This window comes from Impatiens glandulifera, chromosome 2, assembly GCF_907164915.1.
Source record: "Impatiens glandulifera chromosome 2, dImpGla2.1, whole genome shotgun sequence".
In the NCBI taxonomy this organism is placed as follows: Eukaryota; Viridiplantae; Streptophyta; class Magnoliopsida; order Ericales; family Balsaminaceae; genus Impatiens; species Impatiens glandulifera.
Genome location: NC_061863.1, coordinates 44,022,962 through 44,046,347, shown reverse-complemented (window position 1 = coordinate 44,046,347; position 23,386 = coordinate 44,022,962). Strand labels below are relative to the sequence as shown.

The window sequence follows — 23,386 nt, the reverse complement described above, 5'->3', positions numbered from 1 at the left end:
TCAATGTATAGGTAGGGAGAGAAATGAAATTTTAATTAGAATCTGAATTATCGTACAATCATACAATATCAAATCATCACAAACTTAAAAGATCCTCACGAACCTACATCAAATCATCATGAACTACAAATAGGTTTGTGACGATGAAAGATAATAAGGACATTTCACAGCTCAAAATGTCATTTTTACAAACAATATCAACTCTTTGTTATTTTTCAAATTTGACCTCTTATTTGGATATTTCGTCAAATTTTTCGTTTAATCCTCAAAAGTGTTGTACATGTGAAAATTAATGGATGGGATTGTGTAAAAATGATTTTAAAAAAATAATTATTTAAAAGATTTTTTATAATATAATTTATTATTTTTAAATAAATGATTAATCTTTTTAAATCAATAAATTAAATATTTATAATATATTATTTTAAAACCTTTTTAATAAATATATATTTAATATTTGAGGCTAATTTGTAAATTTACCCAAAATAAATGGATGGGAGCAATAAAAAAATATTGACAACCAAATGTTAGGGAATGATAGTGCCATTTTTTTTAATTCGAAATTCTCTCTCCTATCAAATTTTGAATCAATTCCAAAATATATTAATCCTCTACAACTTTCTTGTTAATATTTTTTTCACTCAATATTGTTTCTCTTCACAAAATTCACATAATATAAAAAAATCTTAATTAGTAGTTGGAATGTTTGAATCTTTCACATAAAATTTACTTATGAAAATAATATATTGATTTTTAAACAAATTCACCATCAAACCATTGGGCAACAACATTTTATTATTAAAACCTATTGTATTTAATAAATTCTTACTTATTAAAAATTTCTTATCAAATTCTTATTAAATAAAATATTTTGAAACATTTTATTTAAGAGTGTAAATAAACTGATCAAAATGAACCAAAACCGTTTAAACCAAATTAGTTATCAAATCGAACCAACTAAACTGAATTCATTATAGTTTTTTTTACCAAATCGATTAGTTCGGTTTGTTAAAACCACTAAAACCGCTCAAACCGCTCAAATGTTTAAAAAGTAATATTTAAATCAGACGAGAATAAAAATCAAATCTTAAATCAACAATAATGAGTAATGTGTTATAACTATTAGATCATAACACATATTTAAAATAGAGAAATGATTTAGGCAGCAACTAACATAAGGGAGAGTAGGTAGAGAATCCAACATGAATAGAGAGAAAAATAAAATAAGAGTTTCCCCTTTCGAAAGATTTTCAGAAAATTCTCATCCCCGTATTTCTCTCTCTAAACGCGAAAGGGTTTCTTCTTCCTTGCTCGAGCTAAATGATACTCGTTGTCATTAGAAACAAAGCTCGATCCCCGATCCAACTTTCACAAAGAGAAACAAAGCTCTCGTTGTCGTCGGGAAAATGTATGTTATTAAGGATGAACCCTAATTTGATCTTAGTGTATTATAATTTGTTTCTTTCATAGTATTTAAATCATTATATGAACAAAGAAATCGATAGCATGTATGGAATAAATGCTTTGTGTTTTAATTCTAGTTGTTTTTAATATTAAAATGTTTACAAAAGTGGGAGATAATAGGGGCCAACTTCAAACACTTTTGTCTTCTTAACTTTCTAAAGTACTTGATTAAAATTTCATTGTATGAACACTATAATAGTAATTAAAGATAGTTTTACATGAAAATTTATTGTATATACGCCTATAATAATGAATAAATAATAATTTTAAGGTTCAAATACGACTTAAAATGCTTGAAAAGTGAAAAATATATAACAAACTATCATATAAAATAATTAACACCTTCATATAAAACGGTTAACACTTTCATACAAAATGATTTACACCTTCATATAAAGCGTATTATATACAGACTTGTAATACGATTTACTTAATTACTTTTAAAATAAAATATTATAACAAAATATTGTTATAATCATTTAGAATGTTTGGTTTATGCTCAAAAATAATTTAAAATTTTTGAAAATTGAATTATATACAGGAAAGACAACATAAAATATTTAAAAACTAAAAAATATTTAACAAACTATCATATAAAATGATTTAACACTTTCATATAAAACGATTAACATCTTAATATAAAACAATTTACACATTCATATAAAAACGTATTACAGACCTATAATGAGATTTACTTACTTGATTAATAATTAAAAGATTATAATAAATGTTGTTAAAATTATTTAGAATGCTTGGTTTAATATTCAATACGATTTATAATACTTGAGGCCAACTACTAACACTTTTGTCTTCTTAACTTTCTAAAGTACTTGATTAAAATTTCATTGTATGAACACTATAATAGTAATTAAAGATAGTTTTACATGAAAATTTATTATATATACGCCTATAATAATGAATAAATAATAATTTTAAAAAATACGACTTAAAATGTTTGAAACTGAATTATATAAAGGAAAATGACTTCAAAATGCTTGAAAAGTGAAAAATATATAGCAAACTATCATATAAAATGATTAACAACTTCATATAAAACGGTTAACACTTTCATACAAAATGATTTACACCTTCATATAAAGCGTATTATATACAGACTTGTAATACGATTTACTTAAGTACTTTTAAAATAAAATATTATAACAAAAGATTGTTATAATCATTTAGAATGTTTGGTTTATGTTCAAAAATAATTTAAAGTTTTTGAAAATTGAATTATATACAGGAAAGACAACATAAAATATTTAAAAACTAAAAAACATTTAACAAACTATCATATAAAATGATTTAACACCTTCATATAAAACGATTAACATCTTAATATAAAACAATTTACACATTCATATAAAACATATTACAGACCTATAATGAGATTTACTTACTTGATTAATAATTAAAAGATTATAATAAATGTTGTTAAAATTATTTATAGTGCTTGGTTTAATATTTAATACGATTTATAATACTTGAAAACTGAACCATGTACAACAAATATGACTTAAATGCTTGAAAACTGATAAATATATAGCAAATTATATAAAATGAATAACACCTTCGTATAAAATGACTTACTCCTTAATATAAAACATATTACAGTAGTGTAATTAGATTTACTTAATTGCTTAATAATTAAAAGATTATAACAAAAGTTATTAAAATCATTTATAATGTTTGGTTTAATGTTCAAATACGACTTATAATGCTTGAAAACTGATTTAAAATAAATACGACTTAAAATGTTTGAAAAGTGAAAAATATGTAGCAAACTATCATATAAAACGATTAAACCTTCATATAAAATGATTAACACCGTCATATAAAACGATTAACATATTCATATAAAACGATTTACACCTCCATAAAGCGTATTACAGACCTGTAATGCGATTTATTTAAGTGATTTAAAAATAAAATATTATAACAAAAGATTGTTATCATTTAGAATATTTGGTTGAAGGTTAAAAACGACTTAAAATGCATAAAACAGAATTATGTACAGGAAAGACGACTTAAAATGCTTAAAAACAAATTTTTTTTTTATCAAAATGTCATATAAAATGATTAACACCTTCATATAAAATGATTAACACCTTCGTATAAATTAACATATTCATATAGAATGATTTACACATTTATATAAAGTGTACTACAGACCAACCTGTAATGAGATTTACTTAAGTGCTTAATAATTAAAATATTATAACAAAAGTTGTTACAACTATTTAGAATGTTTGATTTAATGTTCAAATACGACTTATAATGCTTGACACTGAATTATAAAAACAAATACGACTTAAAATTCTTGAAAACTGAAAAAATATCAAAAAAAATTATTATATAAAATGATTAACACCTTCATATAAAATGATTTACACATCCATATAAAATGTAATTTAAACATGTAATGAGATTACTTAAGTTCTTTATAATTAAAAAGATTATAATAAAATTTGTTAAAATCATTTAAAATGATTGGTTTAATCTTCAAATACGACTTATAATGTTTAAAACTAATTATATAAAGCAGTTACGATTTTTATTGTTTGAAAACTAAATATATTTACAACAAAGTATCATATAAAACTATTTACACCTTCATATAAAATGATTTGCACCTTCATATAAAGCATAAAGCGTATTACATACATGTACGTAATGCGATTACTTAAGTGTTTTAAAAATAAAAATTATAACAGATGGTTGTTATAATCATTTAACTTTCTAAAAAACTGTTAAAATATATAGCAAACTGTCATATACATGAATAGTTTTACGTGATAAATTGCAAAGTAAAATTTTCATATACATGTATTATACATTTTGAGAAGTTTTTAATATTTTCTGGCAACCTGTGTTCATTTTTTCCTCAACTTGTTTATGTCCGAGTCGAGGATAGACACCATACCATGTGATTTAGTTTGAGCGTCTTTATTCATTTCTTGGTAGTTTTAAGTGTGATGTCAGAGCTCCTCTTCTTGTTGTATCCTATAAATGTTTCTATATGCTTCATGCATTAGACATCACAATCATTATCATTTTTGTTATCCTGCTATGAAAGTTTCAAGACATATTTTGAATTTAGAGACCTTATCAACAATAGAGTAGTGTATACTCTTAAAAAAAATGTGAGAAACTTGGCCTTATGTATACAAGGATGAAAAAGAAATGATGTCAAGTAACATATATTTATTCTTAAATGATAAAAAAAAAAGATTAAAGCATTACCAATTCTAGTACCAACATATATTTATTCTCAAATGATACTTCCAATTTTATGTTGTCAAGTAATTGTATTTTCTTTTTGTTCATGTTGTAGCATACTAAGTAGAAATGTTCGCTGTAATATTAAGGGAAAAAATCTGCAAGAGAGTGTGTTATACACTAATACAAAATGTATAAACAATATAGTGTTAGTAGAGCTTACACAAGGCAAATGGTGAAATAAATCTTATGCTTTTTCGGCCTTGTCTATCGTCTAAAATTCACGTTCAACAAAACCTCTCAAGCATTAACTATAGAACTGTCAACCCATTTATCGTTCTCTATGTTGAGGAAGTCCTCGTGCATCAACTACATGTATATAGTCTCAAATAACCTTTCTCTGCAAAACACAATAATATAATATATTTCAAATAGAGGTAGTTTTCATTTTTCTATATAAAATAGTGTGAACATAAAATATTAATTTGGATTATCTCCTTCTACAAAGATCAACCCCGAAATTAACTTATGCTTCATTGTCATTCTTTCTACATCCTTAAAAAGTTCGGAGAAAAAGGGGAAATTCAATCTCTTAGGTAATTTTATCACTCTCTTTTTGGATTTTAAGGGTGGAGGAGCCGTCATTGCTTTTTTTGACTTTCCCAAGACTTGAATAGATGAAGGAGGAGTTTTCACTGGTACAATTGAGGGACATTGTGTGCATGTTCCTTCATTCAATTTAGTGTGTATGCCTTCGTTGTTAATGTCTTCGTTAGGAGGAACTTTCATTGATACAATTGGGAGACATTGTGTGGATGTTCCTTCGTTCTTTTGAGTGTGTATGCCTTCGTTAGGAGGATAGTTTATATGAGGAATGTTTTTGTCTTTGTGAGGATGTCTTGGTCGGTTTAATGTTGTCTTCTATAAGCTATTTAGGAAGGTTTTTCTAAGCATTGGATTCTAGTTTATGAGCTTGCAAATAGGGTTAATAATGACTTCTATAACTACAAATGAATTCATGTTGTAACTCTGGGTAAAAAAATATGTGTTTTAGCATTTCTGCACCGTCTGCCAATAGTTTGAACACAGTGTAGCCTCAACAATTCTTTTGAACGTATAGGCAATAGTTGGTGTCGATCCCCTAAAAGACTGCTTAGGCATGTCCTTAGGCTCTCCTTCTCAGGTTGCTCCTTCTTAGACTGCTCCTGTTTAGGCTACTTCTTCTTAGTCAGCTCCTTCTCAGACATGTCATTTAAAGATTGATCATCTTTTTCTATTATTTGAAAGTTTGTAATTGATCTACAATGTTCAAACCCCCAAGTTTGGACTCATACGCAATCCACTTGTACATCCTATTGTTGTTCCAACATCCCAAAATGGGAAACGTCTTGGGATGTTTCGGTGTATGCTCAATGACTTTGTCCAAGTAGCACCGATCCATTTGCATATATAAATATTTTATCAAAAATATATATCTAATAAATTACAACAATGTATTTATATGTCAATTGATCATTTATCAAAAAAATGTTAGTGGTCCATGAAAAAATGACGTTTTATTATAATGCCACTTTAGAGCACTATCCACAAGTACATCTAAGTTGAATTTGGTGATTTTGCACCAGTTAAAATATTTTAATTTTGAAACAGTAAGATTTTGAATCTTACAACACAAATAACACAACAAACTATGCACTTTAAGAATAGGTTTACATGATAATTTGTTGCATATAAGCATATAAGTAGAAATTGATGTATACTTGCACGGTTAACTTTGTGAAGTCCACAAAAAACTGGAGACAAAATAAACAATGAAGTTTATCTTAAAATGTTGTCTCCAACTCTATTCTCTTGAATTATTTTGGCATTTCATTCGAGAGAACTCAACTGTGCATAAAAATGAAACCAAATCCAATGACCCTCACTGTATTTTTTTTGTTTTTCGGATAATTGTTGAATGAGGTTGTGAATGTCCATGGGAAAGGTTTGGGTCTTAAAAAATACAGTTTTCTCTATAGAAAGTTTTTTTTAAATGCGTAATAAAATTTTCTTGAGTTGTTCTTGCCAGTATTTTCAAGGGTGTGAGGTATTTGCTTAATTTAATTCTCCTCATTTATTATTTTAGTTGACCTCTACAAATGAAATCAAACAAATAAGAAAAAGTTTTAAATGAAGGTGTGAAATATGGTTTATATGAATGTATAAATCGTTTTATATGACAGTTATTGTAAATATTTCAATTTTCAAGCAATAAAAGTCGTACTACTTTATATAATTCAATTTTCAAACATTATAAGTCGTATTTTAATATTAAACTCATCATTCTAAATAATTTTAACAACTTTTATTATAATCTTTTCATTATTAAACATTTAAGTAAATCTCATTACAGGTTTGAACTACGCTTTATAAGAAGAAGAATGTGTAAATCGTTTTATATTAAGTTTAAAGTTAACTGTCAAAAAAAATGATGTTGGTTGTTTTAGAGAATGATGTTTTTCACTAGAGTGGGACAACTAGTAAGTCGGTTTATATATTTCCGGGAGCTAAAGTTTTGAACACGGTTGAGTTTATTAAATCATTTTTATATTCAGGCAGAAAGTGACATAAAAAGTATGCTGACTGACATGGGTCATCATGTGGCATTGTCTGGCTTCCCCTATGGAGATGACGAGCTTCAACATCAGATTTCCCTCCTCTACAAGAATAGCCAAAAGAGAAAGAAATAAATAAAGAAACCATCTTTACAGTCTAGCATTTTTCTTTGATCTGATCATGACATGGAATGGAATGGCACACAATGAAGGTTGTTAGGCTTATCATTCATGAACTACCCTTTTCTTTTTTCTCAAAGAAAACTTGTTATTGGTCTAATATTTTTGCATGGACACTTTTTTTTGTAAGCAATGACGCTTCTTTCTATTCAGCTACATGCTTGAAGAGAAAACCCATCATTTCAGAAAGCATAAATTCCAGCTCATAAAGCTAAATGATGATAAAAATAAGTCTATCTTGCTTGTTAAATAGAATTATAAACAAATAGATGATGGAAGAATCTGGGATCACTAATCTTTCCAAAAAGAGATCCAAAACAACCTTTTCAATTTCAGAAACCGATCATTACAGTTGTTGACTCAGCCATACTAAAAGTTTCTATTCAACTGACCTTATAAAGTTAAGTTGCCTTCCCTAGTTTTGGAAAATATGAAAGGGCACACAAATATTTAATAATACATCCATTATTTAATCTAAAGCCAACTTGAGATGACACTTTTATTCATGTGGATGAGGCAAAAATGAGTCATCAAACAACTGAAAGATTTGAATCAACTGAAACAACTTTTACAAATCTTTGAAAGCCTTATAAATTAGTGCCAATTACATTGATTCGAATTACCCACTGCAACAAGTCCACTGATCATTCCAAAACTTAATTCAAATCAAAGAGATTTGTTAAACATGAAGAATTTGAAAACTGTTGAGAATTTCACTGGATTTCCCATTATTAGCTCAAACAGGCTTTTGCTTGATCATGGTAGACAGAATCATTTATATGCAGTGATAAATAGAACGAAAAGACCAGCAGAAAAGGAAGCAAATAGCATTCTAGAGCATGGTAAATACTTTTTTCCTCAAGAATTCTCATATATTTATTCATGACAAAAAAAATTAATCAAAGCTTATGTCTTTTGGATGATGTATGTATTTACAGTAAGACTAGGATCCAATATCACCACAATATTGAAGGGGAAGTTGAGCTTAGGAGCCAAAATTATCCAAAATGGTGGAGTGGGTAAGATCTTCAAGCAAAAGTTCAATGTAGGAAATGGAGAGAAGATCTTGAAGGCTTCTCAATGTTATATATCCACAACTGTCGGTCCAATAGCTGGTTTGCTATTCATCACAACTCACAGAATTGCCTTTTATAGTGAAAGATCCCTTAAACTCCAGTCCTCAAGTGGAATGTCAGCCAGAGCCCATTATAAGGTAAGCTTACAAACTTCAATCCTCTAAAAAATAAATCATTTTACTATAATTCCCTACATTTTTCTTGGAAAAAGTTGGAAGTACTAATGGTCTATCATTCTTCCTATCTTATGCAGGTATCGATACCTTTAGGAAAGATAAGGGGCACGATCTTGAGCCAAAACGAGAAGAGGCCTTCACAGAAGTACATTGAACTTGCTACTGTGGATAACTTTGATTTCTGGTTTATGGGATTTCTCAATTATCAGAAGACCTACACTAGCATTCTAAAAGCTGTTTCTCTACCTCAATTCTTTCAACTCACCCAGCAGTGATGATCAAGAATATCATTTTTTGTTGTAGAGTTTTTCTTTATAAACAAGATTATAATGTACAGTACCAAGAAAGTTTATATGTGCATCTTTGTAAAAATCTTATCATTAACTAATGATAAGCATTCTAATGAAAAGTTAAGACAAATTAAATTTTCAGGAATTTTAAGTTATAGCATCATAAATGCAACTGCATTTCTTTTTGTAGTTAGAAATCTTCAATTAGAAATCATCATTCATTATGAAGTACAACAGTTAAATCTTGTAATATTATGGGTGAAACTCAATACTTTCAATGCTTGAAATTAGTAAGTTTAATGAATCCAAAAAGACTCACTTAGAACTTGAAAGGTTAAGGTCTCAAGTTCGATTCCTAGTGAAACCACCTTGATCCCTTTCCATGAAATAAACCCTAGTCTGAAAAAACAAGAATCCAAAATGGAAAAAATGATATTTAACCAGTGTTCTAAATGGCGGCCGCCTAGGCGGTAGGCGGTCCAACACCGCTCCGCCTATACATGAGGCGGTCAGATTATTTAATTATTTATTATTTTTGATTAATTAATTACTAATATTAATATATATATATATATATATATATATATATATATAAATTTAATAAAAAAAACTCTTTATCTCCCACTATTTCTCATCTCATTCACCTCACATCGCTTGATCATCTACATCTTCTTTGATTATCTACCTCTTCTTCAGCATATTAGCCTATTACATTATTTGAATCTATGTGCAGTATACTTGTTTAGATACATTAGATGAGGAACATGAAGAAAATGTTGATTTTGAGTATGATGATGAGAGAATTATGAATGTAGCTGATGGTGCATACATAGATGATTTAGAAGATTAATTATGCTTACATACTTATTTTTTTGTTAAATATTACTATGTTAGAGAATATTAATTTGGCTTTTTGATAAAATGATAATTATAGAACATCTTTATTATATTTATATTTAAATTTATTTATATTTATATTCAACCGCTTAGGCACCGCCTAAGCACCCGAGGCAGTAGGCAGTCACTTACCGCACCGCCACCGCCTACCGCCGTTTAGAACACTGTATTTAACCAATTCAACAACTCATAAATCCAGATTACAGATAAGAAGAAAAAACAATAATGAAAATTTTGACACTAAAAGCTGATCCCCAAGCCAAATTCAGAGAAAGGTATGGGGGTAATTTTTACAATCCTACTACTCCTTCCAAAGTTAAAAAAAAAAAAAAAAAAAAGAGAGGCCTGAAAATGGACATCTTGGGATGATTAAACTTGATGTCATGTTTTTTGGCATACAATCCCATCTATTACAGCAATGAGTGGAACAAAAGAACATTCCAAGGAAAACATATCGGAAAAGATAGGATGAAGGGCTTCTTCCTACACACGTTCTCTTCCATCAAGAAAATGGAAATTTGCAAAGGATGAGATTTCTTTATCCTGATAGAAATCTAATAACTGTATTTTTTTTTTCTTCGTTTTCCTGTCTTTTCTTCCCCCATTCTTGTAAAAAATCACATTGGTTGGATACAACGTTGAACCTTTTTCTAAAAGAACAAAACACTCATCAAGGTATCTCAGTCCGAAGAGACTTCAAAGATCTCAGTTTAATTTTGATACACATTAAAAGCACCAGATTAAAGTGAAAGACCATTTGGGTTATTGTGCTAGCAGGATACTGGCCTGGTTAAAAAGACATGGTAATGTAAAAAAAGTAAATAAATACAAAGTCAAGTTCAGACCTTAAATCTTTATTTCAAGATCCCCAAATACTAATTGAACTTTCAACTTTGGTTGAAGTTGAATTATTTATTTTATTATTTTTACTTCCTGCTTTTAAACCATAAAGACATAGTGCCACCTCAAAAAGTTATTATACACACAACTTATCCCATCAGCAAAATATTATCCCATGTGTTTTGTTACTTTTCTGGATTAAATGTTCAAGATCCCCATCACCCATTCAGCCAACCACTTTTTACTTCCAATGTTAAGTTTCAGTACACCAGATTTCTAACTAATTAACTAGCTGAAGGGCTAAAAGTCTAGTAAGCTGGCTTTACTTAGCTTAAAATATGGAAGGATACACAGACAAACAAAAAAGCAAGCATTATCTAATCAAAAGCTAACTTGAGAGGACACTTTTATTCATGTGGATGAGGCAAACATAAGTCATCAAAGAACTGAAAGCTTTAAACCAATTGTGCTTCCATTCTCCTACCTCCCCTAACCTTTATAAATATGTGCCATTTAAATTGTTTTGAAGCACCCACCGCAAGAATTCCTTTGAACATGAAAAATCTGCAGCCCGTTGAGCATTTTATTGGAATTCCCACCAGATCAAACAGACTCTTGCTTGATCATGGTCGCCATAATCATATATCTTTTCCTGTCAATGGATCATTGAAGTTCAATCAGAGTAAGTTTTACTCCCCATTTTACTATTTTATTTTAAGAATTTGAGGATTATTATATTTTTTTCAATTTTACATTTTCTTAATGTTTCTTTTATTGTAAATGCAGTAATAAATAAAAAGAGGAGACCGACAGAGAGAGCAATTAATGCAGCAAATAACATTCTAGAGCATGGTAGATATTTTTCCCCAAACAATTCCTTCCATATATTCATTAAATAAATCATGATTTGTTTTCTAATGAAATTCTTGCTTGCAGTAAAACTAGGATCTAATATCAGTGCAATAGTAAAGGGGAAGTTGGGCTTAGGAGCCAAAATCCTCAAAAATGGTGGAGTGGAGAAGGTTTTGAAGCATAAGTTTAGTGTTGAAAATGGAGAGAAGATCTTAAAGGCTTCTCAGTGTTATATCTCCACAACAGCTGGTCCCATAGCCGGTCTTCTTTTCATCACAACTAACAGGATTGCCTTCTGTAGTGAAAGATCTATCAAACTCCAGTCCCCAAATGGAATGTCAGCCAGAGCCCATTATAAGGTAACACTTACAGACTTTAATTCTTTGAAACAAAACAATCATTTTAGTAAAAAATCATATTTATGATCTTACTGAAGTACTTAATGGTCAAATGATTCCTATCTTATGCAGATATCAATACCACTAGGAAACATAAAAGGCGCAATCGTGAGCCAAAACTCGGAGAGGCCATCACAGAAGTACATTGAACTTGCTACTGTGGATAACTTTGATTTTTGGTTCATGGGATTTCTCAATTATCAAAATACTTACAAATACATTATACAAGCTATTTCTCTACCTCAATACTTTAAACTTTCTACTCACTAAGAAGTAGTGATCAGAAGAACATTTTACTTTGACAATCCTCTTCTTGTCCAAAGGACTATATTGTACAGTAACAAATCAATGGAAATGAAATTTCTCTTTATTTTTGTTAATGACTATCATTAACTGTGATAAGAATTCTAATGAACAAATTTATACACAGAATACATATGAACTTTCAACTTTTATCTGGTTCCAAAAAATAAAATTCAATAAAGTAAAGTTCCAACAATATAAGATCTCTAAAACCATCAATCATATAATATCCCTCACTGATAAGATTGCAGATACCTGTCGATGGAAGTGAAGAAATTTATGAAATTGATCTTTGTAGAAATTTGCAGAGAAAGAGAATTTCATATATTTTGGATCCCTATAACAAGTGTTTTTGAGAAAGCAAGTCATCCTCCAATCATTTTGAGTAAATTCTTGGGAAGGCAAAGGAAGTTTAGGAATAGGCCTATTTGTTTTGAAAGGAAAAAAAAATGTCAGTTATCCCGAAAGATCTCATGTTCCTTTCATTACATAAAATTCACCACATTATAGGGATGGTAAACTAATTCTTTTTAAGGCGAATCTCCCTTATTACAATCAGTTCAAACTTACCAAAATCCGTCGATTGACTTTGGCATAACCCGACTAGGGCTGAGAATACAATCCCACAATTATGGATACTAACCCTAATATCTTGGATTCGAGCCTGTCAGGCGACAAATTCTGCGCCTGGTTAAATGTGTTTGCGGGCTACATACTTAATCTGTTATCCTATTTACAATCCCACAATTATTTGACAAATGGGCCGTGCCCAAATCTTTTCGTAAGAAAAAAATGCCAACATTTGCTCACATTAAGCACCTCGTGAGTAAAGACTTACAATATGGTAAAATACTACATCCACCCGAAGAAAAACACATGTTGGGTCGATTTTCATATTCAAGATAAATTTTATTTAATTATCAAAGATGTCAAACTTGGTATTCTTATTAACTCAATTTCAAAGGGTCAGTGATTCCTAACCAATTTCACAATACTTGATCCAGAGCTTGAAGAAAATAAATTAAGAAAGAATGGAAGAGGGTAAAACATTAAGCATCTTCTGTCAGAATATTCACTTCAACTTGTCCTACAAATAGAATCCCAGCAAGAGGGAAATTTGATGGGGCAATTATGCAGACATAATGTTAGAAAGGTAGTGATTTTGCCAATTCTTCTTCCATATTGGAAAAAGAAGGCCTGAAAGACATTTTGGGAAGTTTTGATGCTTTTCTCACCTTTCACAGCTCAAAATGACGCAGTAAGAAAGGTCACAAAGGTATGTAATCAACTGGATTGCAATTTGTTATTTCATGAACTGAGATTTATCAAAACTCTTTTTCTTCCTATCCAGATCTTAAAATTCTACTTCAAAATGATTGTTGTTGTTTTATAAAATGATTTTTTTTACTGCAATGCAACAACTAGTACATCTTCTATATATTTGGTTTTGGGGAGCAACTGTTTTGAAGACAGTTGAATTTATTAAATCATTTTTATTTTCAGGCAGATAGTTACATAAAAAATATAAGCCGACTAACATGGGTCATCATGTGGCATTGTCTGGTTTCCCCTGTGGAGTTGACGAGCTTCAACACCAGATTTCTTTGCCCTACAAGAATAGCCAAAAGAGAAATAAAGAGATAAAGAAACCATCTTTACAGTCTAGCATTTTCCTTTGATCTGATCTGATCTGATATGATTATGACATGGAATGGCACACAATGAAGGTTGCTAGGCTTATCATTCATGAACTACCCTTTTCTTTTTTCTCAAAGAAAACTTGTTATTGGTCTAATATATTTGCATGGACACTTTTTTTGTAAGCAATGACGCTTCTTTCCATTCAGCTTCATGCTTGAAGAGAAAACCCATCATTTCAGAAAGCATAAATTCCAGCTCATAAAGCTAAATGATGATGAAATAAGTCTATCTTGCTTGTTAAAGAGAATTATAAACAAATAGATGATGGCAGAATCTGGGATCACTAAAAGTTTCCATTCAACTGACCTTATAAGTACATTTGCAGAAGAACTGGTCTCATTCATCTTCTCATCTTGATCAGTCTCAACCTTCTAAACATGAATATCCTTTCTCAGCAACAATTTTACAGAAACCCATTGACGACATTGGAGAAAGGTTTTAGTCGTTCTATCAATGCAATTGAGTGGAAACACAGTAAGTGTTCAACCTTCTTCTCAATACGCATTAATTTTGTTTTCAACTGTTCAAACTTTAACCATGACTTCTTGGATGATGCGCAGCTCAAGTGGGTTTGAAAGGACTAGGATTTAACTTGTCAACAGCAGTGAAGAGAAAATTGAGCTTGGGAGCTACAATTCTTCAAAATGGTGGATTGGAGAAAGTATTCAAAAGAAATTTCCAAGTCAGACTAGGAGAGATGCTTGTAACTGCTTCCCAATGTTATTTATCGACAACAGCCGGTCCCATCGCGGGTCTTCTCTTCATCTCTTCCGAAAAGATTGCATTCCTAAGCGAAAGATGTATCAAATTATGCTCTCAAAACGGACAGTTTGTTAGAGCACAATACAAGGTGAGATCTTCTTTAACCAAACCCTTTTCTGATTCATGGTTTCCACATCTTTTCAACGTGTTTGAACTGACGCATACTATATTATATGCAGGTGACGATACCTCTGGCAAAAATAAGTGAGGCCATTGAAAACAAGAACATCACAATACCTAAAGAGAAATACATCGAGATTGTGACGGTGGATAATTTTGATTTCTGGTTTTTGGGTTTCTCAAATTATCGAAGAACTTATAAGAATCTTCAAAGGGAAATCTCCGAATCTAAAATATCAGAGAACTGCAATGTAATGTGATTTCAGCATATAATTTAACTCAAGATTTTTGTAACTCTGTTTTGCTATATTTTTGTATTGATCTTGTATATAACTTACTTTTTCATTGATTAATCAAACTTTCAAGAACAAGTTCTCCACTAACTATTTATTGGTTAATTGGGCCAAAAAAATGACATTTTAAGTCCGTAAAATGTTATTTTTGTCCTTAATATCCTTTTTTTTGGGTTTTGGGTGTCAAACCCTCTCCATTTCTTATGTTCCTCTTCTCTTCCTAAATTATCATTCCCACGATTCTTCAACTTTCAGCAGCGATTTCTCCCTCTCTGGGAAGACAACTGGTTTCTCCCAACATCAGCACGACACTCTATCTTTTCTCTCTCTAATTTGAAGAAGACAATAATCATTGTGAAATAGGTATGTTAATATGTTATAGTTGTTTCGTAATGTATTGTTGATACTATAGTTGATATACTTGTCACTTTAGTTGTTTAATCATAATTATTTCGTGACAATTTTGTGTAGTCCTTGACAATCCGGTGTAGTTCGTCATGATCTTGTGTATTTCGTCATGATCTTTGTATTTCGTCGCGATCTTATATAGTATTATTCTATCTATTCACTATCTTTTAATTATTTTTAATTGCTTGCAACTGCTCAAGTAATTATTTTCTATGATGGAGGGTGGGAAATTGTTGATTGTGTTAGTTGTTTTGTTCCAAATTCATCCCGAGGTGTGGCATGTTTTTGTTGAGCATGATTTGAACTTGGTTTATTAATGAGATATATTTTAGGATTTAAAGTTTAGGATTAAGGGTTTTCATGATTATTAAAATTATATCAAATTGGAGAATTGTTTAAAAACAAGTTTGTGACTAAAGAGTCGCCACCTAAATTTCTTATAAAATTAGGAAAATAAATTATTGGCATATAAAACAATAACGCATTTGAAAAGAGATTCATTAAGGGTTCTTTGCTTGGTTACACGTGAAAAAAGGCTTTGACTCTATGTCTCACATGCCCGTTAAAAAAAACAGTTTCTACTTCTAATATTTTGTCCATTTTCAAAAAATATTTTATACTTATTTTTTCCGTTTATTTGTCAATTCTTATCCGATTTAAAATATTAATATTAAATCAATCTAAAGGTAATACTTATTAAATATAATAAGTAATAAACTGTTAGACTTTAAACTATAATCGGGCCTTTCAAGTTCTTTAATTCAAGAAACGGGTTCTTGATGATCGGGTCGATGGTGGAATTCAACACTCAAGCGCAGCGGACATAGAATGAGATGAGAATTCGAGGTTAAGGAGAGAAGAGCCAAGGGGAGAAGAGAAATACCACTAGATTACACCTAGCGGTCCAAGAAAGGGGGGAGAGCCGAGAGATAACTTAGAGCACCAAGTTCCAAAATATTCAATTCATAGCCCCAAAAAGTGGGGTGGGCATCACCATTTAAAGAGGCTGGTTTACCAAAAAGTATTCGGTTACAACTACTTCTAACATAACATAATTCGATTTCAAGAGAAATAAGAGAGAAAGTAAACAAAACAGAATTAGTCAATAAAAACATAAACTGGCCCATATGGACACTTGGGCCGAGAGACGGGTGCATAAAATATTTTAGGACCGAGGTTTTTGATGAGAAGACCGTAACATAATCTCCCCCTTCGAGGTTCGTCGCCCTCGACGAAAAAAACGTGGACTGGTCAGCCTCTAATAAGCATCTTCAACTTCAAAACTATTGCTTCGGTCGGGCTTCGGCACATTCAGCAAGGGTCACAGCATAAGACCGTATTTTCTCAAAAAACTTTCGGCAGAATCGCTTCAGTAGTGGAACTGGCCGGGTTCTTGCGGTCTTTTGCGTTGCCGGGTCGCTTACCACTCCGCCCATGTGAGAAATTTCTGTGCACCTAAGGTCGAGTTTTTCAGTGTTTAGAGCTGGCCTTGGTTGCTGCAATGTCCCCAGCGCCTGGTGCAAAAATAATTTCTTCCAACTTCGATTAAACTCCATACTTGGCTCAAAAATCCAGGCCAAGTCTTTTTCCCGAACCAGCATAACAGCAGCATCGAAGGAGCCATAGCTTCTAATTAGATCGTTAGGAATATCTTCCAAGGTCAATGCCGCGAGTGAAACAGTTTGGCCTTCGGGCTTACTCTTTACTTGCATTTTGGAAGCAACAATATATTCATCTAAGGTCTTTTCCAGCTGGTTTCCATGCATCAAACTGGCCTGCGACCGAGGAATCCCCTTTAGGACTGTGGTTCTGTCTTGCTTCTCATAGGATAGGGTCAGCTTTTCAAAGTCCCAAGAAGACGGGCCTAGAGTAATCAACCATTCAATTCCCAACACAATATCATATCCATCCATGGAAATTACCTTCATTTCTGTTTGGTATTCATTGCCTTCCATCGACCACTTCAAGTCTTTGCAAACACTAGAACATAACACATTAGACCCATCGACCACTCTAACCGATTGCACCCTAGTTGCTATGCTTTTGTGGTCTATTTTCTCCAAAATCCTGCTATTGATAAAATTGTGGGTGCTGCCTGTATCAATCAGGATCACCACCAGCAGATTCCCAACTTTGCCAAGAATATGGAGCGTTTGGAAAGTTTTAGACCCGGTCAAGGCATGTAAGGATATGGTTGGTTCATCCCTTGGGCCGAGCAATGAAGGTAGATCATCCAAAACAGGTTCTTGGTCAGGTTCTTGATCTTCTTGATTGGCCGAGACCATGAATAACTTTGATTTACACCTATGGTTTGATTGCCATTTTTCATTGCAAGAGTAGCATAGGCCCTTCTTTCGCTTTTCATCCATTGAGGTTGGGTCTAATTGCTTAACATGACCCTGGTTTGCATTTGAAGAGGACCCATATGATGAATTCTTGAAGTTAGTATTGGTGCTCGGCCCGGCTGTGTTGATATTGGATGGCATGGGCAGCAATGATGCTTCAGTACTGTACAAGTTACCACTGCTCATTAAGGACCGATATGTTGCTTCTTGGACTTTAGCCATGGCCATGGCTTCGTTTAAAGAATCTGGGAATCGCAACCTGATGCAATTTGCAATTTCCTCCCTTAGACCGGACAAGTAGCAATCTATGACGTACTCCCTTGGCATGCTGTAGAGTTTTTGAGAGATCGACATGTATCGCAGATTATATTCTTGAACCGACCCAACCTGTTTTAAATTCATCAGCTGTCTCATTGGTGTGTCATGTATAGAGGGCCCGAATTGAGTCATAAAGTCTCTCTTGAACACGTCCCAAGATAAGGCTTCCATATGATTTCGGTTTTGAAGATATGACCCGTACCACATTCTTGTTTCTCCAGAAAAATGAATGGGGGCGATTTCTAATTTAGTGACATCCTTAGTTTTGTCCACCCTAAAAAATTGCTCGGCAGATATTAGCCAACCCTCGACATCCGACCCATCAAACCGAGGAAAATCGACCTTGGTTAGCCGAGTAGGAGGAGCATAGTGTTGGTCGCGGTTCTGGCCAGGGTGCGGGGGCCTAAATGGGGAATGACTGTGGAAAGAATTATCTTCATAGGGTCTGTGACGGGGTTCTTGCACATTTCCATATGCCCCGCTCTCAAAGGCTGCCATTCTTTCTTCAGCCGCATCAAATCTTCGGTCTATGGCAGCTTGCATCGCAGCTGTTTGTTGGGACAGGTTTTCAATGAGGGCCTTATGCGCATCCATTTCTGATTGCTGGCGAGTTTCTACCATGTTGAGAATCGTCCAGCTCTGATACCAAGATGTTAGACTTTAAACTATAACCGGGCCTTTCAAGTTCTTTAATTCAAGAAACGAGTTCTTGATGATCGGGCCGATGGTGGAATTCAACACTCAAGCGCAGCGGACATAGAATGAGATGAAAATTCGAGGTTAAGGAGAGAAGAGCCAAGGGGAGAAGAGAAATACCACTAGATTACACATAGAGGTCCAAGAAAGGGGGGGGGGAGGGCCGAGAGATAACTTAGAGCACCAAGTTCCAAAATATTCAATTCATAGCCCCAAAAAGTGGGGTGAGCATCACCATTTAAAGAGGCTGGTTTACCCAAAAGTATTCGGTTACAACTACTTCTAACATAACAGAATTCAGTTTCAAGAGAAATAAGAGAGAAAGTAAACAAAACAGAATTAGTCAATAAAAACATAAACTGACCCATATGGACACTTGGGCCGAGAGACGAGTGTATATAATATTTTAGGACCGAGGTTTTTGATGAGCAGACCGTAACATAAACATAGTTATTATTATTCATAAATAAATAAACTGAGAAAATATATGAGAAAATAAAAGGAATTAAAATTTATTATATTCATAAATTAATTTTATGATTATAAATAAATCACCCCAATATTTTTTTGTTGAATTTTTTGAAATGGTTAAAGACATTTAAATTTAACAAATTAAATAAAATTGAAACATATATGGGTAATTTGTATGATCTTCGTCATTCTTGAACAAAAACTCGAGAATAAAAACCTTTTTTCAATCTTAAAATTTAAATTTAAATATTTTTAATATATAAAATCAATAAATAAATTTAATTCGGTAAAAAACCTTAACTCATTTTATTAGTAAATTTCAATTAATAATTTAAATTTAAAAAAATTAAAATGCTTAAGTGAACTTAAATGTTTCCTAAAATACTAGAAGCTTCTTGAACTTGTAAGCTTTAAATATTTTCTAAAATCTAGAAGCCTCTTGAGTAAGAAACTCTCAAACAAATTTTTTTTTCTCATTTTCTCTTTTTCTTATTCTCGTTTTTTTTTTTACTTTTTTTTTTCTTGTGTCTGCTTGGTTGTCTGATATTTATAGTGGCTCTTGTCCCCCATTAAAATTTATGATGTAATTTGCGAAAAAAATTGCGACCGCCCGGTCATTTAGAATTTTTTGTGTCCGTAAATAATCTCTCATTTTTTCCCTTAATTCCCCCCCAAAAAAAAAACAAATAAATCAAAATTAATATTTATTAATTTTATTTATCCTATTTATTTGCACAAATAAATTAATATTAATATATATATATATATATATATATATATATGCCTATTTATTTTAGTATATAAAATAAAATAACACTTTTAATAATAAATTAAATCATTTAAAATTTAATTTATTTATAAAACTATTATTTATTTTATTTGCATGATACAATATTCTTTACCAAAAAATAGTTTTATATTTTTAAACAAAAATCATTTAATAGGCTCCAAATTTATTTACAAATATAAATTTAGAAGAACAAATATGTGTCTACAATGATACTTGAAAACTGAAATATATAAAGGAAATAAAATTTTTATTGCTTGAAAACTAAAAAGTATATATCAAACTCTCATATAAAACAATTCACACCTTAATTTAAAATGATTTATACATTCATATAAAACGATTTACATCTTCATATAAAATGATTTACAGACCTATAATGTGATTTACTAAAATTCTTAAAGAATATTTTTACATGATAATTTGTTGCATATATGCATATAGTTATGACTTTTGAATAAATAATAGTTTTACATAAAAATAAAATATGATAACAAAACTTGTTAAAATCATTTATAATGATTGGTTTAATGTTCAAATACGACTTATAATGCTTGCAAATTGAAATCTTTTCATGATGTTTCATGTAAATCAACCATCCACATCCCTATCCATTCTCCCAATTCTCAATGTTGCTGATGTCCAACTACCAAATGTTGTTAAGGTCAAAATTCCGACAATTGGAATGGCATTTTCGTCCAAAATTGTACTACGTGAATATTATAATGCATATGCCCAAACAAGTGGTTTTGGAATTTGAAAACTAGGAACAAAATATGTAGTAGATGGGAAGCAAAAATATTTCATCATTGCATGTGCTAAAAATGTGTTACAACCTCGACATTCCACTAAGACAAAAATGTATGGCCAAAACTAGCGATGTTGTTTGGAATGAAGGTGAATTTGTGATAACTAGTTTATTTCTTGAGCATAATCATTTATTGAGCCCGAGAAAGTCACGACATCTTAAATTTTACGTTTTTTTTGGATTCAATGTCAAAGAGAATATTGGAATTAAATGATGAAGATGTGATAGCTTTGTGTAAGAGATTTCAATCATTTGTAGTGGAGCCTGGAGGTTATGATAAATTGTCATTTGACGAGAGATCTTATTGAAATTTCATTTCAGAAGATAGAATGTTGATGTTAGGTGATGGAGATTCGGAAACGTTAAGTAATTATTTCTCGTAAATGCAAACTAGGTGCTTAACTTTTACTATGTGTTTGACTTAGAAGAGGAATCTCGGATAAAAAATTTGATTTGGACAGATGGAAGATAACAAGCAACTTATGAATACTTCTCTGATGTCATCACTTTTGATACAACATATTTGACCAAGCGCTACGACATGCCTTTTACTTTATTTGTCGGGGTCAATCCTCATGGTCAATCAATTTTGTTTGGATGTGGATTATTATCGAGTGAAGATTCAGAGTCATTCACTTGGTCGTTTAAAGCTTGGTTGACATGTATGCAAACATGTGCTCCAAACACCATAATAAATTACCAATGTCGATCAATGACAATTACAATTGAAAAGGTATTTCCGAACACTCATAATCGTTATTGTCTCTAGAATATTATGAAAAAATTTCCTAAAAAATTAGTTGATCGCGCTGAATATAAAATGATAAAGAAAGTAATGAAGGACATTGTTTATAACTCCATTATAATTGGTTCAAAATGATAGTAGAGTTTAAATTGGACCAGAATGATTGGTTGAATTCTTTGTATGTGGAATTAAGTAAATGAATTCATGTGTATGTTAAAATTCACTTCTGGATAGGTATGTCAACATCTCAAAGAAGTGAAAGTATGAATGCATTTTTTGACAACTTTGATCATTCAAAATCATCACTAAAGCAATTTGTTGAGCAATATGATATGACATTAAAAAAACATTAAAAAGGAAACAAAATTAGATTTTTAGTCTTTTAATTCGTTCATACCAATTGTCAGTTTTTATGTATTGGAAAGACAATTTCATAGTGTCTATACTAATGACATATTTAAGTTGTTCCAGACTGAAGTTGGAGTGTTGATGTTCTGCAATACCTTTGTATTGAAAGAGGAAATTACCACTATTATATTTGAAGTTGAGGAGAACATTTTGGAGATTAATGGAGAAATTTAAGATATATTTCTTACAAAGTGCACTATACCGAACTAGACTGCAATGTTAAATTTCAATGTCAAATGTTTAAGTTCAGAGGTATTTTGTGTAGGCACATCATGACTGTGTTAAGAAAAATTAAGGTGAATGGGGTACCAATGTGTTTTATCATAGACCAGTGGCGTAAAAATATTGAGCGTGAGTATCAAACTATCACCAATATTTACGATTCAAATATGTATGTGGAAGAAAAAACGTTACAACACTCTAACCCCATTAATGAAAAATGTTCATCACCTTGGAGCAAAAACTGTAGAAAATTATTCTATTTTGCTCAAAGGCTTAAAAGCCTTCAAGTAACAATTTATGATAATGAAACATAATCATGGAAGGGCAGACAAAGGCACATAAGTATCTCTAGACAAAAGCACTGAGGTATCTTCATCAATATAAATTTGATACACTCTCATGTGAAAGTAAGAGCTCAAGGTCGACCACCAACTAAAATGGAACAATCTTTCATTGAGAAAATTTTGATTAAGTTGATGACCAAATCGAGATCCTAAAAGAAGGTTTGACTACATTATTCTTTATCTTAATTATTACCATGTTATGTTTAATAAAATTTTGTAATTTTTTTTGTTTTAGCCTACAACTTCAATTCCAACATAGCTCCACAGCCAGACATGAATGTCCACTACTCCATTGACATGCCTGATACTTCATTGACGTTTCTCATGTCATTGCAACTTTGGTAGGTAGGATCGACAACGAATACACAAATAGACGTGAATGTCTACTACCCAATGATAACACAAAAGATTAAGAAAGTTAATTGTGTAAACATGTTGTAACTCAAACTTTCATAAGATAGTGAATTAATAAATAAAACTTGTTTTTAGTATCTTTGGGAATTTTTTTATGTTCAAATAAACTTAAAAAAACTTGATTTTAGTATGTTTGGAACTTTTTTTTTATGTTTATTTTGATTATTAAAAAAACTTACAAATAAGATTCCATTAAAAAACTTGTTTTTTTTCTGAAAATAAATTATGTAAAAATGTTCCGAACATGGCTATATT

At 31.2% G+C, this 23,386-nt stretch overlaps 3 protein-coding genes across 4 annotated transcripts in view; all 3 read left to right on the top strand.

The window, feature by feature from the left end:
• The window catches only part of LOC124927120 (putative GEM-like protein 8), a 36,000-nt gene extending 20,829 nt beyond the window's left edge, over nt 1-15,171 (top strand). The window contains exons 1-3 of one of the 2 annotated variants that reach the window (XM_047467471.1): nt 14,358-14,464; nt 14,551-14,840; nt 14,932-15,171. In XM_047467471.1, the coding sequence (XP_047323427.1) occupies nt 14,368-14,464; nt 14,551-14,840; nt 14,932-15,132 (588 nt within the window). In that variant the 5' untranslated portion in view covers nt 14,358-14,367 and the 3' untranslated portion in view covers nt 15,133-15,171. Of the gene's footprint in view, nt 1-14,357; nt 14,465-14,550; nt 14,841-14,931 lie in introns of those variants that run through there. The other variant, XM_047467472.1, reaches the window with a different exon arrangement.
• LOC124927121 (GEM-like protein 6) lies at nt 8,139-9,154 on the top strand. The gene is made up of 3 exons (XM_047467473.1): nt 8,139-8,299; nt 8,396-8,670; nt 8,787-9,154. The coding sequence occupies exons 1-3, from the start codon at nt 8,143-8,145 to the stop codon at nt 8,982-8,984; spliced, it is 630 nt and encodes a 209-aa protein (XP_047323429.1). The 5' UTR covers nt 8,139-8,142; the 3' UTR covers nt 8,985-9,154.
• Nucleotides 11,281-12,135, top strand: LOC124927933 (putative GEM-like protein 8). The gene is made up of 4 exons (XM_047468446.1): nt 11,281-11,418; nt 11,523-11,588; nt 11,673-11,993; nt 12,059-12,135. The coding sequence occupies exons 1-4, from the start codon at nt 11,292-11,294 to the stop codon at nt 12,133-12,135; spliced, it is 591 nt and encodes a 196-aa protein (XP_047324402.1). The 5' UTR covers nt 11,281-11,291.
• Nucleotides 15,172-23,386: the final 8,215 nt, after the last annotated feature.

Excerpts from the sequence above, each read along its gene's own strand:
- LOC124927121 (XM_047467473.1), top strand. The coding sequence starts at position 8,143 with ATGAAGAATTTGAAAACTGTTGAGAATTTCACTGGATTTCCCATTATT. Across the intron at positions 8,300-8,395 it reads AAATAGCATTCTAGAGCATG|TAAGACTAGGATCCAATATC; the intron begins GTAAATACTTTT and ends ATGTATTTACAG. Across the intron at positions 8,671-8,786 it reads CAGCCAGAGCCCATTATAAG|GTATCGATACCTTTAGGAAA; the intron begins GTAAGCTTACAA and ends TATCTTATGCAG.
- LOC124927933 (XM_047468446.1), top strand. The coding sequence starts at position 11,292 with ATGAAAAATCTGCAGCCCGTTGAGCATTTTATTGGAATTCCCACCAGA. Across the intron at positions 11,419-11,522 it reads ATCATTGAAGTTCAATCAGA|TAATAAATAAAAAGAGGAGA; the intron begins GTAAGTTTTACT and ends TTGTAAATGCAG. Across the intron at positions 11,994-12,058 it reads GAAACAAAACAATCATTTTA|ATATCAATACCACTAGGAAA; the intron begins GTAAAAAATCAT and ends TATCTTATGCAG.